The sequence below is a fragment of the Mauremys reevesii genome, linkage group 3 (genome assembly GCF_016161935.1).
Source record: "Mauremys reevesii isolate NIE-2019 linkage group 3, ASM1616193v1, whole genome shotgun sequence".
NCBI classification, from domain to species: Eukaryota; Metazoa; Chordata; order Testudines; family Geoemydidae; genus Mauremys; species Mauremys reevesii.
This window is the reverse complement of record NC_052625.1, coordinates 63,828,095-63,846,478: the sequence shown is the minus strand read 5'-3', so window position 1 is coordinate 63,846,478 and position 18,384 is coordinate 63,828,095. Positions and strand designations below refer to the sequence as shown.

The 18,384-nt window shown below is 54.9% G+C and overlaps 2 protein-coding genes across 2 annotated transcripts; one reads left to right on the top strand and one right to left on the bottom strand.

Moving 5' to 3' along the window:
* Positions 1-5,832: 5,832 nt before the first annotated feature.
* LOC120401125 (40S ribosomal protein S2-like) lies at positions 5,833-7,360 on the bottom strand. Its single transcript, XM_039530795.1, has 2 exons — positions 7,223-7,360; positions 5,833-6,501 (listed from the first exon to the last, which is right to left on the bottom strand). Exons 1-2 carry the CDS (start codon positions 7,358-7,360, stop codon positions 5,848-5,850), a joined length of 792 nt encoding a protein of 263 aa, XP_039386729.1. The 3' UTR covers positions 5,833-5,847.
* Positions 7,090-16,959, top strand: HSP90AB1 (heat shock protein 90 alpha family class B member 1). Its single transcript, XM_039528848.1, has 12 exons — positions 7,090-7,223; positions 7,632-7,778; positions 8,542-8,748; positions 9,111-9,270; positions 9,901-10,034; positions 10,697-11,014; positions 11,660-11,825; positions 12,113-12,303; positions 12,693-12,840; positions 13,391-13,659; positions 14,230-14,563; positions 15,723-16,959. The coding sequence occupies exons 2-12, from the start codon at positions 7,632-7,634 to the stop codon at positions 15,830-15,832; spliced, it is 2,184 nt and encodes a 727-aa protein (XP_039384782.1). The 5' UTR covers positions 7,090-7,223; the 3' UTR covers positions 15,833-16,959.
* Positions 16,960-18,384: the final 1,425 nt, after the last annotated feature.

Sequence of the window (18,384 nt, the reverse complement as noted above, 5' to 3'; positions counted from 1 at the left end):
TGCCTTTACTCAATTCACACTGTGAAGAGGGGCTGAGAGGCCCAGAGATCCCCAGGGCAACTACGTGGGTCCCAGGTTCACAGTCCCTCCCTGTTGCACGGCCATCGGTTGTGTTTCCACTGGCCCCTGTACGCTGGGCCCCTGCTGGTAACACAGCAATGCAAATACCTGTCATACTGGAGATTGGGCACTAGGTGGTGCCATGGGGAGGGGTCCAGAGCTGTAGGCAATTCCATTCAATGAGACTTGAAATGACAAACCGTTCAGGTGTTGCCAAAGGGTAGGTAGATCCTGTGTCTGAGGGAGATCCCTGCACTGCCAGCCTCCGGGGTGAGGGGGAAGTTATGACCCAGAGACAACCCCTCCCACTCCATCTTGAGGCCCAAACTGGTTCACCACGGAGGATGGCAGTTACTGACTCAGGTAGCTGACAGACATCACCCTCCTTTCTCTTGTTTGTTTTGGAAACAGGAGCTTAACATTAATGAGTGTTTGCAAACAGACCAAAAGCGGGAGCAAGGGAGGGAAAGAGCCAGGCAAGTGTGGAAACAAGCCGAGGTCTGCACAAATGGAGTGATGTCTCGTGGTTAGAGCTGGGGTGACTGGGAGTCAGGACTCCTGGGTTCTATTCCAATAGTTTGTCCTTATCTAGCATGTTCTGTTGGAAGTGCTTTTTTTTTTCCACCGATAAACCAAGGTCATTAAATCAGGGCAGCTCCCTAGCAGGGACACGCTTAAACCAATTTAAGCCCACTCCAGGGTGTTGCACCAAGATGGAGATAATTAAATCAGTGCAAAAACTGTGCAGCCCAGGCCTTTCAGTGCTTTACAAACAGGAGCATTTTACAGAGGGGGACTCTGAGGTCCGGGGATGGGGAGGTCCCCCAGGTCACACAGTGCCTAGGTGACAGAGCCAGGAGTCCTGTCCCTTGGCTCTAATCACTAGACCAGACTGTCCTCCCTTCTGAGATGTGGCCTGCCTGGTTCCCTGCAGCAGGGAGCTGATCTCATCATGAGTTTGTAAAGTGCCAGTATATCTAGGAGGTGGGGTAAATCTGGGGGGCATTTCCCCCCCTCATCTTGAGCCCCCCCCTCCGTGCAGCACCCCAGCACCTGGGGCCCATCCCCTCCCCCGAGCTGGCAGGAGGTTGGGGGGCTCAATAGGTGCCCAGAGGGTAGCCACAGCTCCCTCCCCGTGGACATCTGGCTGCAGGGCAGCTTTGGAGGCTTGGGGGTAACTGGGAAGGGGAGTGGGCAGCAAGGGGGGACGCTCCCCAGCTAAGCTCCCCCTGCGCCAGGGCTCCCCCTTGTGGTGCTGCAGTGGCAGGCACTGGGCTGCTGCGGCCATTGCGGGTTCCCGGGGGCGATGGGGAGCGGGGGTGCGGGGGGGGGAGGCCTAGCATGGAAACTACTGGAAGAAAGTTGCAGCACAGCCCGGCCAAGCTACCGGTGTCCCTCCGCCGCCTCTCACAGCAGCTCAGGAAATAGTCCCGCCCTCTCCTCCACTCAGGCACGCGGAGCGGCTGCTCCTCCCCCCGGGTGACACACACCGCGGTGACTGTGCAAATCCCAGCCTGCAGCGGGGAGCGCGGGCAGCCGCCAGGCAGCGGGGTTCCCGCTCCGTGCCTCGGTTTCCCCACCCCCGCCTGCAGCTACCGCCCCCGGGTTCCGTGCGCGCCGCGTCAGCTCGCGGGGACCAGAGCTCCCGGGTCCTGCTCAGCTGGCTGCGGCCTCCCGCCAATGAGAGGGCGCAGCAGCCCCGGGAAGGGCGCTTAGGGGGAAGCTGCCCCTGCCCGAGGGGGCTGGGAGGCCCCTGAGCCGGATCAGGGCTCTCTGCCCCCCCCCCTCCAAGCTCTAGGCACTCCCCGCACGGGCGCGCGCCGCTGGGGAGCAGCCCCAGCGGGAGGCCCCAGGCTGTAAAGATCCAGGTAGTGGCCTTCACCGCCTGCGTCTGCACATTTCCTCTTGAATTAAGTGAGAAACACGTGTGGGCCCCACACTGCGGGCTACTGTAGTGGATGAGGTTGGGAGTCCCAGGGAGCATCTGTCCCCAACAGGCAATACCCCGCCCAGAATTCAGCAGGATGGCCAGGAGGAGGGATTGTCCCTCACCCAGGGGCAGCAGAGATGGATGGCGCTGTGCTGCAAAGCAACTTGCCACCTGAATGGGACAGGAATGACAAATGGACATGGGGGGTCCAGCCCCAAGCACCTAGCCCCAACTGTGTATTTGAGGCCAAGCATATTGCACAGCCCCATCCTGGTGGATGTATTTACCCCTGACCGACACTACAGGGTTCTGTGCTTCTTTACCCCTCAGCAGCCCCTAAATACTTTATCATGCTAATGAAGGGCCTAACTCTCCATCCTCCTCCTCATTTACATGGGGGCCAGTCTCAGAGTGAGTGTAAAATGCTCCCACTCTAGCCTGGTGGTGGTTTTATACCTGCTTTTCCCTTGGCCCACATGATTTTGAATTGAACTGGTTTTCTTGTTTTAGGAGGACCAGAACTGGAACATCATGGCAGCTGAGAGTTAGGAGTGAGGGATATCGGCAGAGTTGGGAATGGGGAGCCCCAGGCTGGGATAGCAGGGAGGCTGTTGGTCAAGGGTGAGGGGCCCTGGCATAGCTGTGTGTGGGGTGGGGAGCCCAGGGCTGGGATAGTGGCGGGGCTGCAGGTCAGGGGTGAGGGGCATTGACAGAGTTTGGGGGCGTGGGGCAGGCCTGGAATAGCAGAGGCTATTCTACAAACTGTTGAATTAAGCAGAGAGCATCAGAAAATCATTGTTCACCAACGAGAAAAAGTTAATCCTGTTAAGTCCAAACACTGGATCCAGAACCAAAAGTATATTTAAAATACAATTAACACACAAAGCTAACTGTAAATGCTTGTGGGATTTCGGAGGCTTTGGTAAAATGGTGGGTGCTCCTGTTTTACAAATGAACCCTCAACTGTTTGGCTTTCTGTAATCCACTCCTACTGAGTGCAGCTAGGGGCTTGCCTTTGTTAGCAAACTTGTCCCAGGGCTCCACTGAAACTCAGTTTTTATACCAGTTTAACTAGGGGTACGTCTACACTTTGAACTGGGGGCATAATTTCTAGCTCGGGGCAGTACGTGCGCTAGCTTTGATGAAGCTAGCATGCTAAAAACAGAACTGCTGTCTGGCATGGGCAGTGGGATGGGTTAGCCCCCTGAGTTAAGTATCAAGAATCCTGGACAGGATTGTACTTGGGACAGCTACCTCGTCCTACCATCTGTGCCACTGGGGCTGTGCTTCTATTGTTAGAGCATTAGACTGGTCAAAGCTAGCACACAAACGTCTATCTGAGCTGACCCCTCCAGAAGAAAATCCAGTGTGGTTAAATTGCTATAACCCTCTAGATACCGTTGTGAAGATACTATTTATTCCAATATAAATGTTTTACTGGTATAAAGATCTTTCTGCTGATTTAGTAACATTGGTGCAAAAATAGAGAGTAGACCAGCCCACAGTTCAACTAAAAATGATTTAGTCACTACAATACAAACCCCTAACGTAGATGCATTTAAACCAGTTTTGTCTGACATGGTAAATTATCAGATTATAGTGAACCAGGGCTCATCTATCCTTGAAATGCTACAGCGGGGTTCTCCCATTGGTACGGGAAATCCATGTCCCCAAGAGGTGGTAGCTAGGGCGACGGAAGAATTCTAGCCTTGTCTATGCTGGGGGTTAGGTTGGCTTAACTGTCGCTCAGGGAGATGGATTTTTCACCCTCCTAAGCAATGTACCTGGATCAACCTAATGTTTTAGTGTAGACCAGACCCCAGTTTGAGCATGGATTACAGTGGTTTAAATGTATCTACGTGAGGGGTTTGCCCTGGTGTAGCTACATTGATGTAGTTACTTACACCGGTGCAAAAAGCCTATGTGTAGACCGTCCCTAAGGCAGCGTCTAGGAACTGGGGTGCTGAGAGCAATAAGCATTTCTCAGGGCTTCCCCCATTTTAAATCTGCCCCCACCTTGCCTCAGCCCCTGCTGGATAATTGAACTGCTTCTCGCCAAGGGAGCAAGAAGATAATACCCACCTGCTTTCCACACACAACTGTGAGTTTGCAAACCTACCATAAGGCCCTTCAGTGAAGCAGCCAAGGGCATTTGCACCCCAAGAAGGCTTGTTATGCTGCTTCTACTGTAGTAACTGTGTCCACACTAGCAGGGTTGCACTGATTTAACTCTGTTGGTTTCTAAATCAATACAATTACCACAATGCAAAAACAAGCAGGGAGAGTGCCAGCTTCCACCCCAAAACATGATGGGGCAATTTGATCTGTGGCATAACTCTGTGCCTTTTTGTGCCCCATGGAACTCATCATGTAGTGAAACTCGTCCTGAGAGCTGCAAAGGGCAGAGGAGGGAGAGAACATGGGACGTTCTTCTAGTGGGGTCCATCCAAACTCTTTGGGGACAATTGCTCCAGGATTTCACAGGTGCCAGGTGGGAGTCCATGGAGCAAGCTCAGTAGGCGCCGCCAAAGCTTCATAGATTTTAAGGCCAGAAAGGACCACTGTGATCACCTCTTCTGACCGCCTCAGTAACACGGACCATAGAACCTCAAACACTGATTCCTGCAGCAAGCCCCTCACTTCTGGTTGAGCTAGAATATATCTTACAGACAGACAGACTACCTGTAAAGACCGCAAGTGATGGAGAATCCTCCACATTCCTAGGTACCCTTTTTCCTCCCAATGGTTTATTACCGTCACTGATCAAAATTTGCACCTTATTTCTAGTCTGAATTTGACTTCATTGAGCTTCAGCTCCAACCAGTGGATCTTGTTATGACTTTTCCTGTGAGACTAAAGAGGCAGCTACTATCAGAAATCTCTTCCCATGTAGGTACTTGAATGTAGACTGTGATCAAGGTCTCTCACTATCAGGCACGCTTTCAAGACCTTGAATCATTCTTGTCGCTTTCTACCGAACGCTTTCCAATTTGTAAACATCCTTCTCCATTTACAATTACTCTTTGCAATCCATTAGTTAATCATTTTTGAATCCACTTAATATGGGTCATGTTGATTTTTGTATAGTGCTACATTTTTTAAATCAAAATGTCACGTGGGACTGAGGCCTTGTCTACCTTGCCACTTTACAGTGCTGAAACTGTCTCGCTCAGGGGTGTGAAAAAACACCCTCCCAAGCGATGCAAGTTTCAGTGCTGTACAGTGGCGATGTAGACAGTGCACCAGTGCTGGGAGACACTCCCCTCATGGGGGTGGTTTTTTTACAGCGCTGGTGCCACGACTACACAGCCACGTTAAAGCGCTGCCATAGCAGCGCTTTAATGTCGGTAGTGAAGACGTACCCTAAGTTAAATATGCCTTGTAGAAACCTGTTATCTCAACACAGTTACCTTTGTCAACCAAACCTGCGATCTTATCAAATTATACCAAGTTTCTTTGACAAGATCTATTTTTCATAAAACCATGTTGTTTGGCATTGCTTACATTACCATCCTTTAGGTCTTTACTGACTGCATCCCATATCAGCCTTTCCATGTTTTGACTAAGATTGTTGTCAGGTTAACCAGCCTATAGGTTCCCTGCTCATTCAGTTTACCCTTCTTAAATGTTGGCAATCAACTTTTTTCAAGTCTTCTTGAAAATAACAAGTAAGGGAGGTTGGGACCAGGGGTGGAAGCAGAAGAGGGGATGCAGGGGTATGAGGAGAAGAGATGGTGGAAGGGAAACACAGGGGATGGTACTTCCAATGGAGTTGCTGAGGTGTTAAGGAGTTCCTAGGATTTTGAGGGTTTTTTTTTTGTTTTGTTCATTTATCACTTTATTTTGTACAAAAACATTTAGGTAGTTGCCACAGCAGCCGCCTGGGTTCTCTGCACTGAAACTCTGGTGTGGGTCTTAGCCAGATGATCAGTGAATTCCTGATATGGAGACTTGGTGAACACAGTCTCCTTCCAGAGGTCAGGGGTCAGATAACTGTAGGTCTTGGAGATCGCATCAAAGGTGGCTTTAGCAAAGTTGCCCAGTGTAGCAGTACAACCCCTAGCTGAAGTATAGCAGTCATCAATTCCAGCCATCATCAGCAGTTTCTTTGGAACAGGGGCAGATACAATTCCTGTACCACGGGGTGCTGGGATCAGACGCACCAGAACAGATCCACAACGACCAGTAACCTTGCAAGGTACAGTATGAGGCTTGCCAATCTTGTTACCCCAGTAGCCTCGTCGTACTGGTATGATGGATAGTTTAGCCAAGATGATTGCCCCACGAATAGCAGTGGCTACTTCCTTGGAGCACTTTACACCAAGGCCAACATGACCATTGTAGTCACCAGTAGCAACAAAAGCCTTGAACCTGGTACGTTGACCAGCACGAGTCTGTTTCTGGACAGGCATGATTTTCAGAACCTCATCCTTCAGGGAAGATACCAGAAAGAAGTCGATGATTTCTGATTCCTTGATTGGAAGGGAGAAGAGATAAATCTCTTCAAGAGACTTACAAGGGAATTAGCTACTAGTGGTGCCCTCAAGAACTGAGAGGAGAAGGGGGGTGGGGTACCAGGAAAAATCCTTGAGAGACTTGAGGCAGCAGCAGGATATGGCACAGGAATTCCTGGATAGTGGGGTGAGTAGGGAATGGGGTGTCAGGAGTTGGACTAGCAGGGGAATTTACAAGTAGTGGGGTGACAGGGTACCAGGGGATACCTCAGTAGTAGGGTGACAGGGTACCTGGGGATACCTCAGTAGTAGGGTGACAGGGTACCTGGGGATACCTCAATGGTGGGGTGACAGGGTACCTGGGGATACCTCAGTAGCAGAGTGACAGGGTACCTGGGGATATCTCAATAGTGGGGTGTCAGGGTACCAGGGGATACCTCAATGGTGGGGTGACAGGGTACCTGGGGAGAGCTCAGTAGTAGGGTGACAGGGGGTATAAGGAGCTTCCTAGCTATTGGTATGAGAGGGAGAACTGGGGCATATGTGTATGGTGGGGAAAGGGCTACAGGAAGACAAAATACCAGGAGCCGCGCAGCAATCTCCGGCCCTGCAAAGCCGGCCCGGCCCTTTTAAGGCGGAGGGAGACGGGGGCCGGGCCGTTATCAGCCCCTATATAGGGCGGGCAGAGACGGCCCCGTTTTCTCTCTCTCCCGGCCGCGCCGCAGTCCCAGCACCAGGGACCGAGCCCGCTCCTGCCCGATCTCCCACTACCCGTCACGGTAAGGGCGGCCGGGGGCCTGGCCCGGCGGGCGCGGGCGGGCGGGCTCGGCCCTGGGAGGGGAGGGCTGGGGGGCGCCGCGCCCCGCACGGGGGGCGCCGGGGTGGGGGCGCACGTGGCTCCGCTGGGCGCTGCCATGTTGAGCGGGGCCCCGCGGGGCGGGGGCCCGGCGGGTTCGGCTGCGGGAGCCTCTGAGGCTGGAGGCTCCGCCGGGCCGGGCCTTGGATCCGGGGACGCGGCCTGGGGTGGGGAGCGGGGCCCTGGTCGCTCAGCAGGTGCCGCCCCCAGCGCGGGCCTCGGGCGGGCGGCGCCCCCGCGTCTCCCCTGCCGCCCGGGGGGAGCAGGCCCGCGGCAGGGAGCCATGCGCGGGGCGCCAGGCAGGTGCTGTGAGCCCGGCCTTGTTTTCCAGATGCCCGAAGGAGTGCAGCATGGGGAGGAGGAAGTGGAGACCTTCGCCTTCCAGGCAGAGATCGCCCAGCTCATGTCCCTGATCATCAACACCTTCTACTCCAACAAGGAGATCTTCCTGCGGGAGATCATCTCCAACGCCTCTGATGTGAGCATGGGGGGCCCGCCCGCCCCCAGCGGGAGTGCCCGGCTCTGCAGTGCTGCCGCTGGGTACAGCGGGCACTGCCCGCTCCTGTTACTAGGGCAACCATTGATTTTCCCCCTACCTGCTGAGGCCCTTAAAGAAGCATGGCTAGTGATGAAAGGGCCCTGTAAGGTGCTTTGGCCCTGCCCTAAAGGACCCATCCTTAAGGGGGGTTCTGGCTCCCTACCCTTGTCCTAAGGTTGACAGCGAGGGGGCTGGTTAATGCCAGATATGCAGGTGGTCACCTGCCCTAAGATAGGGTTGGAGAGCCCCAAATAATCCCCCTCTTCTCCCCTGCCACCCCCACGCTCTCGCTGGAGTAGTAGATCAGTGTGCCCGTAGGTCCTGGCATGAGCAGAAGATGCAGCCCTGCTGCCAGTGGCCCCTATCCCCTAGTTTTGTTTCTGCTGCCCTTGGAGGAGCTGGCATGGAGTTGGCATTTGGTGTTGTCTGTCTGTTTCTAGGCATTCTCTCTTCCTGTGGATGTGGTGGGTGAATGAGCCTGGCTCTCTGCCTTGCATGCTGCTCTGATGGAGTAGCTGTGGTGCCTCTTGTTTTTCCCTCTGGAAGGGTTTGAGTGAAGCCAGAGCTTTTGTGGCAGATCTGTGCCATGGTGATATCATCTCGAGAGTCCATGGGCCTCCCTGTCCAAGGCAGGGAGCGTACAGGATCCATGGAGCAGGTGAATGGTGGGTGGACCTTGCTAACTGTCTCTATCCTCTCCCAGGCCCTGGACAAGATCCGTTATGAGAGCCTGACAGATCCCTCAAAGCTGGACAGTGGCAAGGAGCTAAAAATCGACATCATCCCAAACCCCCGGGATCGCACCCTTACATTGGTGGACACAGGTATCGGCATGACAAAGGCCGACCTCATCAACAACCTGGGCACCATTGCCAAATCTGGTACCAAAGCCTTCATGGAAGCCCTGCAGGTGAGTGGCTTTCAGCCTCTGCACTAGAGTGCTTGGACCCCTTGTGGGCCTGGGCATCTAGTGGGCTTATGTCCTCCACAGGGCCTTGCAACTTCAACACTCGGTAGCTGGCTAAGAGATGACCCCTTTCTGGGCCTGTGTTCTCCCAGGGAGCAGCCTGCAGTGCTTTTGGCTTGTCCATGTGTTCTTGCACAGAGAGGAGGTGACGGTGCCCCACCCTGGCCCTGTCTGTATTTGTGGCCTTATCTCTGTGTGTTGGCCCTTGGCCCAGCTCCCTGCTACTGGGACACACCTGGCTGCATCACAAACCTCCCCTGTCTCTGGTCTCTTGCTCTTCTCACCCATTCTCCTTCCTCTTGCAGGCCGGCGCTGATATCTCCATGATTGGGCAGTTTGGCGTGGGCTTCTACTCTGCCTACCTGGTGGCCGAGAAGGTTGTGGTCATTTCCAAACACAATGATGATGAACAGTATGCCTGGGAGTCATCGGCTGGGGGCTCCTTCACTGTCAAATCCGATCATGGTATGGACTGTGGCAATGGGGTCTGCAGGGAATCAGCCACCTCCCGCCCCTCTGTCTGCCAAGGGGTCCCAGAGAGAGGGGACCGTATGGAGTTAGGCATCCCCCTCCTACCCTGTCAACCACAAATCCCAGAGAGGGGTCTGTGGGAGACCAGCCATGTCCCCCCCCCCCCACCACCCCCCACCCTGTCTGCCATGGGGCCCCCAGAGTGGTTTGAGATGGCTGGTGACAAGGTGGTATGGAGGGATGAGGTGTTGTAGTCTGTAGCTGCCACTTGGTGGGGAAGCTAGGAGGAGAGGGTCCAGGCTCATGGGATCATGTGTGGAGCTTAAGTGACTTGTCAGCTTGGGTTAGGTCCCAGGTCTAAGCTGTAGGAGCTGGGGGAGGACGCGCCCCTCAGTGCTAACCAAAACCATGGTCTAAGCCTGGTGCAGGACCAGTAGTAGCTGTGGATCTGCCCTTCCTGCTCATGGATGGGTTTTCTGACCTTGGTTCTCAATAGAAACACTGTTATGATCCTCCCTTTAGTTTAGCTGTGGGTTGCACCTGGCATTGACACAAGATCTGCAGAGTGAGCTCTGTCCAGTGCCTGTGGCCAGTAATGCCACTGCCTCTCTCCTGATGTCACAGGTGAGCCCATTGGGCGCGGCACCAAGGTGATCCTGTACTTGAAGGAGGATCAGACAGAGTACCTTGAGGAGCGGCGGGTCAAGGAGGTGGTGAAGAAGCACTCCCAGTTCATCGGCTACCCCATCACCCTTTATGTACGTATGTGAGAGATGGTGGGATCCATGGAAGACCAGATGGAGCATGGGGGGAGGTCCAAGCTGAGAATGGGGAGAGGATGGTACATTCCACCTTGAGCCTTCCCATCTGCACACGGGTGTGCACGTAAGAGACAGTCATGGGCTTTACCGGGGTCTGGAGGCAAGGGCTGTGCACTCATTCTGCTGCTGCAGGAGTTGGCCAGCAGAATGGTACAAGGGTGGGAACTAGTTCACTGCTGCTAGGGGGTGGGGATCACTGAAAGGGTGTACTGCATAGTCAGACTCGCATCCCTAAAGTCTTTACAGGCACCTTGGGCCATTGCCTAAACTACCAGGGGAGGGACTGGGACTGGAACTTCACCTACATGGGCCTCTAGTGCATGAGCTATGGGAGGTCTCACCAGTTGGTGGTAGCTATAGATCCTTTATCCTCTTTCTCAGCCCAGCCACTGGAAGGCACCATGTGCGAAAATTGAACCAGTGTTTTACCTGCAGTGCAACACTGCAATATTTAGCCTTTGCATGGCACCCACCAGACTGAAACTCCCATCTCCCTTGGGGCAACGGTGTCTCTGTCGCTGCCCCTGATCTCCTGTGCATAGGAGACCCTGAGTGAGGTAGGTGCCTTGGCCATGACCCTCTTGCACTTCTCCTTACAGCTGGAGAAGGAGCGGGAAAAGGAAATCAGTGATGATGAGGCAGAGGAAGAGAAGGGGGAGAAGGAGGATGAGGACTCAGCCCCCAAGGATGAGGAGAAGCCCAAGATTGAGGACGTGGGCTCAGATGAGGAGGAAGAGGAAGGTGGTAAAGGCAAGAAGAAGAAGACCAAGAAGATAAAGGAGAAATACATCGACCAGGAGGAGCTGAACAAGACCAAGCCCATCTGGACCCGCAATCCTGATGACATCACCCAGGAGGAATACGGAGAGTTCTACAAGAGCCTCACCAATGACTGGGAGGACCACCTGGCTGTCAAGGTGAGTGCAGGGGCTGGGCTGGGCTGATAGAGGCCAAGGTTCCCTTTACCTCACAAAGCAGGATGGATTAGTGCACAGGTCCACATTTCTCCCCCATAGGAATGGGCTCTACTATAGAAAGGGGGGCCCCCAAAATGCTCCTTTAGACCCAGTGAGATGCCCATGCACCACAGCTAGTTCCCCGGCTGAGCCTGTTTGACATATCACTGCTGGCCCTGGGCATGGAGCCTCCCACCTGGGTGTGATGCAGGTTTGCTGGCCCTTTGATCAGGGTGACCCTCACTCCCAATCCCGTTTCATCCAGGTGTGCAGGGTTCTCCTGAGGCCCTGGCTGCCACTCTGGCATGCGCAAATAGGGATAGGAGCTGCTGCTTTGGGGACGTTAGATCCTGCCCAGCAATCACTGGAGGAGCTGATGTTGGCACAGTGGGGAAGAAGGGGTGCACTAGGAGGCTTGCTGTCCCACCTGCCTGTCTGATGCATTGTGCAGTTTGCTCCAAGGTAGCCATTCAGTGCCCCTACCCAAGGCCATTTGGGTGCTCCTGCAGCTGGGCCAAAGGGAAGGGCTCTCCCCAAGGGAGGGGTAGAGGAAAGAAGTCACAGGAGTTTTTTGTTCATCTCACCCCTGTCTCTCCCAACCTGCAGCACTTCTCTGTGGAGGGGCAGCTGGAGTTCCGAGCTCTGCTCTTCATCCCACGTCGCGCCCCCTTTGACCTCTTTGAGAACAAGAAGAAGAAGAACAACATCAAGCTGTACGTGAGGCGTGTCTTCATTATGGACAGCTGTGACGAGCTCATCCCAGAGTACCTGAGTAAGAACCCCCTGTGTAGCACCCTGCCCTTGTGCAGTGCTCCCTCTCTAAACAGCTCCCCGGCTTTTGGTATCTTCCCAGCTATGTTAGCTGCTCCCTCACCACTGCACCACCCCCATACATCGTACAGCCTCACGGCACTGCTGGGAGGGATGCAGAGGGTCAGGTCCCCTGACGCAGTCTGGAGCTTGGGCTTCCTGCTTGGCACTTCTGCTTTTGTTCATGTGGGATGGGTGTATGGAGTTAGCCTGGCTGTTCTGATCTCCCTCCTTCTTTCCTCCCCTCAGATTTCATCCGGGGCGTGGTGGACTCTGAGGACCTACCTTTGAACATCTCCCGGGAGATGCTGCAGCAGAGCAAGATCCTCAAGGTGATCCGCAAGAACATCGTCAAGAAGTGCCTGGAGCTCTTCTCGGAGCTGACCGAGGACAAGGAGAGCTACAAGAAATTCTATGAGGCCTTCTCCAAGAACCTCAAGGTGAGAGCCAGCCAGCCTATCCACCACCTGGGGGCAAAGGGGATGCTGCTCTGCCTCGACATGCTCCACAGGCAGGCACTTGAGGAGCCAGAACTAGTCTCTGATCTGTTCCAAGATGGTGACTTCTCTGGGCCAGGCTCATGGCTCAAACCTGCTCTTCCTGGCAGGGCTCTGGAGCGGAGAGGCCAAACAATCTGTTGTCTTAACAAGTGTGCCCCAGAGTGCTTGAATGGGAATGCCTCCCTCACTGCATCTGCCCCCAACCTCAGGCCTTGGGTGTGGGTGGGGTGTTTGCAGGGAGGGGCTAGATTTCCCAGCTCTTGAGGGCAGGAGAGTGTTAGTGAGCCACTTCCTGGAGCCTACATATAGATCATCTCCTCTGCCCCCAGCTCGGGATCCACGAGGACTCAACCAACCGGAAGCGCCTGTCGGAGCTGCTGCGCTACCACACGTCGCAGTCTGGTGACGAGGTAGCCTCACTCTCTGAGTACGTGTCCCGCATGAAGGAGACTCAGAAAAGCATCTACTATATCACAGGTGAGGGCTGCTGGCTGGGGGCCAAACCTCCCTCCTACCCCATCCCCATCACCTGGGCATGTTGCCTGCCTCCCCCACTCTGTGCACCCCCCCCCAGGGGAAGAGACTGTCCCTCAGAATGGGGATCCCCTCAGTCTGCTGGGTTTGATATAGCTAATGCAACACCAAGAGGGTTAGATTCCCATGGGGACCCCTCCCGTCACCCCCAGAATAGGACTCTTCTGCCTAGTTACTGCCTGGCTCCTCTGGTCAGAGGAGTTCCCCCAGCAGGTGGGCTTGTATGAGCTTCCTCCCCAGAATTTCTACTTCCTAGAGAGAGGCTCTTGTTAATCAGGTGCTTCGGGATCCTTGTCTGGGAGGTGGATATACAAGTTTTGTGGCCTCCATTCTCTAAGGGAATGGCTAGGCCCTGTCCCTAGCGCCGTGGGCTGAAACATGGCCCCTACGAGGGTGATGTTGAAGTCTAGCCGGTCCCTGCCAGGGGACTGCTGGAAACCCCAGAGTGTAGCCAGCTCCGAGCCCTGGTGACCTCTTGTTTCCCCCAGCACAGGTGAGAGCAAGGAGCAAGTGGCTAACTCCGCCTTTGTGGAGCGTGTGCGGAAGCGCGGCTTCGAGGTTGTGTACATGACGGAGCCCATCGATGAGTACTGCGTGCAGCAGCTCAAGGAGTTTGACGGCAAGACCCTGGTGTCGGTCACCAAGGAGGGGCTGGAGCTGCCTGAGGATGAGGACGAGAAGAAGAAGATGGAGGAAAGCAAGGCCAAGTTTGAGAACCTCTGCAAGCTCATGAAGGAAATCCTGGATAAGAAGGTTGAGAAGGTAAGAGGGGGTGGGGTGCGGATCCCAGCCCTGGGCCAAGTCCTGGCTCAGTGGGGAAGGAGATCAGGGCCCCACTGAATGCAGACAAGGATTGGACCCTGGCTCAGTGCATGGCCTCTGGTCTCTCTTGTCTCCAGCGGAGGATCAGCTGAAGGAGACTACAGGTCCCAGCATGCACTGCAGCATCTTGCTCTAAGCAGCTGGGCTGCAGGTGAGGGGCACTGACCCAAATACCTTTGATTGTAGGGGTAGTGCTGTGGGAATGTGCACTGGGTACCAAGGGGTTGGCTGAGCTGCTGGTGCTGTCCCAGGCAGTGTCCCTGAAGCTGGCTAGGAGATCCTTTCGGGGCTGTCTGTCCTTGGGATGTGGTGGTGGTGTGGCCAAGCCAGAGGGGAAATGCTGTGGAGGGCGACTGTCCCTGCAGCCAGGTCTCCACTGCCTGTGGCTCCTCGGCCGTTTGTGGGTGTCTCCGGCTGAGCCTGGTGTGTAAGGGCTGGGGTCCCTGCATCTGCTGTGACCAGACCCTGCTGTTTTTGCCTGGCCTGTTTAACCCTCCGGCACCTCCGCAGGTGACCATCTCGAATCGGCTGGTCTCCTCGCCGTGTTGCATTGTCACCAGCACCTATGGCTGGACGGCCAACATGGAGCGTATCATGAAGGCACAAGCACTGCGGGACAACTCCACCATGGGCTACATGATGGCCAAGAAGCACCTGGAGATCAACCCCGATCACCCCATTGTGGAGACGCTGCGCCAGAAGGCTGAGGCTGATAAGAACGACAAGGCTGTCAAGGACCTGGTGGTGCTGCTCTTTGAGACAGCCCTGCTCTCCTCTGGCTTCTCCCTGGAAGATCCCCAGACCCACTCCAACCGCATCTACAGGATGATCAAGCTTGGGTTGGGTAAGTGCCCCAGGTGACAGGGAGCCACAAAGAGTTGCCATTTGGTGGTAGACACTGAGGAAGGAGCTTTTTCCAGCCCTTCAATGTCCAGGATCCAGAGATCCTGGTCATGGTGGCTTACCCTGAAATCTAGAAGTCAGGGGCATGTTAGCCAGTTGAGCTGGTCTTTGGCTTCAGCACAGAGCTGGCCTCCTTGGGAAGGAGTGGTAGTAACTCTTATCCCACTCCAAGGACACTCATGCTGGCCACTAGGAGGAGCTGTGACCCCTCAACCCTGGCTTCTCCTTTCCTCTGTTCATGGAAGGAGTGGTCCCAAGGCGAGCTTTCCTGCCCTGGCTCACAGCAGGAAGTGCAGTGGAGGGAGGGGCTGTCTCCTGGCATGAAGCATATCCTATTATGCCATGACCGGAGGGTGTAAAATGAGCTTTATCCTGTGCAAGCTAGAATGGTGCACAACCAAATCAGCATGGTAGGGCCTGTGCATTAACCAGCGTGTGGAAGGCCAGTGGCAGGTGTTGGCAGCATGTGGTTTGAACTGGTTTGAAAATGGGCTTTTTTTTTTCCTAGTGGAAAACTGACTCTTCAGTGAGAAATTGAAAACCCAAAATGTTCCATGGTAACTTCTGATTCAGCAATGCTGCCACCAGGGCCTTGTGGGGTTTATAGTTTCTGTGGGCCTCAGTAGATCTCCCACAATGCACTACTCTCCCATTAGCTCCTGTGGTGCATCATGGGGAATGTAGTCCCTTGGTGAGTTTGGCCCATGAAGGAGAATGGGAGCAGGAGGCACTGCGGCAGCATTTCTGAACTGAAAGGTGGTTTTTCAGGCCATGGCTTATTGACAGGCAGTGTGCATTTTCCAGGGAAAGTAGATGCTCTTTGGCATGCACAAAAGAGCATTGATGGAAAGCTGGTTTTCTGCTGTGACTAAATTGGCTGGAAATGCATTGCCCAGCCCTCCAGGAGAGGGCCCTGGCCTAGCTGCACTCTGGGTTTCTGTTCTTTTGCTGAGAATTAGGGGCCTGTTTCTCCACTCAGGCCATGTTCCTCTTGGCGCTGCCGCATCCTCACTGGAGGTCCTCTTGCTCTGCGGTGTGTCTGTGATATCCTGGGGGTGGCCCTCAAAATAACCAGCCTGCACATCTCCCTTCCTCCCCAGGTATCGATGAGGATGAGGTGATTGCAGAGGAACCCAGTGTTGCTGTCCCTGATGAGATTCCCCCACTAGAGGGGGAGGAAGATGCATCCCGCATGGAGGAGGTGGACTAAAGGGGGCCATTCCCCCTCCCATCTTAGCTCCCTGCATCATCTCTGCTTGGAAGGGGCAGGGCCTGGCCCCTGCAACTGCTACGGACTCCTCGGCTCCCCTAGTGTTGTTTCCCCACTTGTTTCCCACTGTCAGTAGTGGGTGGGGTTGCAGGGTCCCAGCCCTGTCTGATCCATCTGTCTTTCTGCTTGTGTTGAACCAGCTGCTTGGGGGGTGGGTTGTGCTGATGGGTTCTGATTTTCCCCCATGGGGGGGGTCTTGTGCTGCTCCTGGGCACCAAGCACTCACCCTGCCCCAGCTGGGGTGAGCACTGAACTTGAGTGTCCCTGCCCCCTCCCCCCCAAGCACAGCAGGGAGCCCAATCCCCACCCCCCTGGCTGCTGCCTGCATCCTAGGGTAGGATGTTGTATTTTGTCGGCCGTTTGGTTTTTTGTTCTACTGAAATTAAAGTATCAAATAGAGAATGCGGTTTACACAGCGGCTGCCTTGTCTGTGCCAGCTCCACACAGCGGGGGGAGACTGGGCCTCCAGTATTTCCCAATGGGGTACTGCCCAGGAGAGGTCTGGGTTATGTTGGGAGTCCCTGCAGCACCCAAAGGGAGTGATGGCAGGTGTGGGGGAGAGTGGAGAGCAGTGCTCTGGGGTGGCTGAGTGCTGCATTCAAAACACTGCTGTGCTTGGCCCTACTCCCTTGAAGAGAACTGCTCAGACCAGGTGCAGCCCCAAGCACTCATAGCCCCTGCCCTGGGGGTCAGTTGAAGGAAAGGCCCTGGAGCAGGAGCTGAGGCTGGGGCTTGTGAAGCTGTTGCCCCTGCTTGGCACATGTGTATCTGGCTGCTAGAGTAGCAGCTGCTGAACTTCAGGTTGTGCCAAGTGCAGGGAACTGGGCTTGTCCTTCAAAGGGAAGGCAGGGTGTGGGGCTGCAGCGCCTTTGTCTCTGCTGCTCCTAGCCACTTCCAGAGGAGCTGGGTTAGCTCACTTCTGCCTTTTTCAGCAATGGGTAGGGGGCAGCTGCACCTGTGCAAATATTATGGAAGGCCAAGGCAGAGTCAGAGTCCTGCCTCTGCTGAGATTTGTGCAAGTCTTGTCTCAACAACGGAGCAACCTGTGCCCCTCAGTCTGCTCTCTACAGGAGCTTTCTTAGGCTCCCATGCCAATAGAGCTGGAGGTCAGGGGCTTTCTCCCTGTTCTGGGCTGACCTGGACCCTCCGAGGCAATGGCGAAGTATCTACTGCTTGAGCTGGCAGCTGCTTTCACTGCCTGGCTAGTCTAAAAACTACACAGTGGAAGAGCTTCTGTGTTTTCCTAGGCTACCTTCTTGTGATCATGGTTCTGGAACATACATGCAAAGCACCAGCTCTGACTTGACTTGCTGTCTGCAGCAGGAGGCCTAATGGAGCCAGTGGGGGAAGAGTTCACCCTTCCCTCATGGCCACCTGACAGCCTGGAGAGCTGCTCCTGGGCAAGGAGTGTCCCTGTGCTTCTCTCCAAGGGGGTGGAAGATGTGTAGGACTCTAACCTTGCCACTAAGTGGCATCCTCTTGCCAAGGCCTAATGCTGCAGCTGGTGCACTCCAGGGAGATGTAGCTCCTGCAGGTTGTCTTCTGGGGGTTAATTCTCTTCCTGTAAGCCCTGCCCTTGCTTGCTGTATACCTGGGCTGCTGTAGAATCACAGCTGCCAGAGCAATCTCAGGCTGCCCCTTCCTCCCTGAGGTCTCTTTCAACCTTGAGATTCTGTGATAGGCTTAGCCAGGACCTAACTCAGCTGGATAGGCCTTCAGGAGCAGAGCCAGCTTGTGGGAGGATACTGGCAGCTGCTGGACCTTGCGAGGCTCTGGCCTCCCCTGTTGCACTATCTCACAGTCATCAGGGCAGCTGTGATGGGCTAATTGATCTAATGGTTGCCTGGTGTGCAAAGGGGGGAGAGTCCAGCCTTACCCTGAATGGGAGGGGCAGGAGCTTTAGCAGTAGCCCATTACTGTGGTTATTTGCACTCTACATCCTGCCATGCAGCTGGCCCAGCTCCCCAACTAGGCCCCACATGCTGCACCTCCAGAACCTGCCTCTGCTCAGCAGGTGCTTCCCACCATTTGCTTCTGGGCTGTGGGTATAGCAGGGCTATAAGCACCTGTCTCCTGCTCCCAGCACCCCTCCAGTGCCTGCCCTTGGCTTGCCAGGATGGATGGGGAGCAGTGACCAGGTCACAGGTGGGAGAACTCTGTCATGTCTGGAAGTTATATGGGGGCTGGGTGCATAGTTGGAGAAGGGTTGGCCACAGCTGCCTGCAGGTTTGTGAGGGCTTAGCAGGAGCTTTGCAAGTTTGTCCTAGGAAGAGGGTATCTGTGCCCAGTGCACTCATACCTACCCTAGCTGCAGCCCCCAGCAACCCTGTCCATGAGGCTGGGATAGGGGGCACCTGAGCCAAGTGCTTTGTTGGTTACTGAGCAGGCACCACAGCCTGTGCCATACTTGCACAAAATGGAGCAATCTCCATCTTCAACACAGAGGAGCAGAGCCTACAGCTCCCAGCATGCAATGGGCTGGCCCCCAAAGT

Excerpts from the sequence above, each read along its gene's own strand:
- LOC120401125 (XM_039530795.1), bottom strand. The coding sequence starts at position 7,360 with ATGGCAGCGCCCAGCGGAGCCACGTGCGCCCCCACCCCGGCGCCCCCC. Across the intron at positions 6,502-7,222 it reads GGCCCCCGGCCGCCCTTACC|TCTCTTGAAGAGATTTATCT; the intron begins GTGACGGGTAGT and ends TTCCCTTGTAAG.
- HSP90AB1 (XM_039528848.1), top strand. The coding sequence starts at position 7,632 with ATGCCCGAAGGAGTGCAGCATGGGGAGGAGGAAGTGGAGACCTTCGCC. Across the intron at positions 10,035-10,696 it reads GCTACCCCATCACCCTTTAT|CTGGAGAAGGAGCGGGAAAA; the intron begins GTACGTATGTGA and ends TTCTCCTTACAG. Across the intron at positions 13,660-14,229 it reads TGGATAAGAAGGTTGAGAAG|GTGACCATCTCGAATCGGCT; the intron begins GTAAGAGGGGGT and ends GCACCTCCGCAG.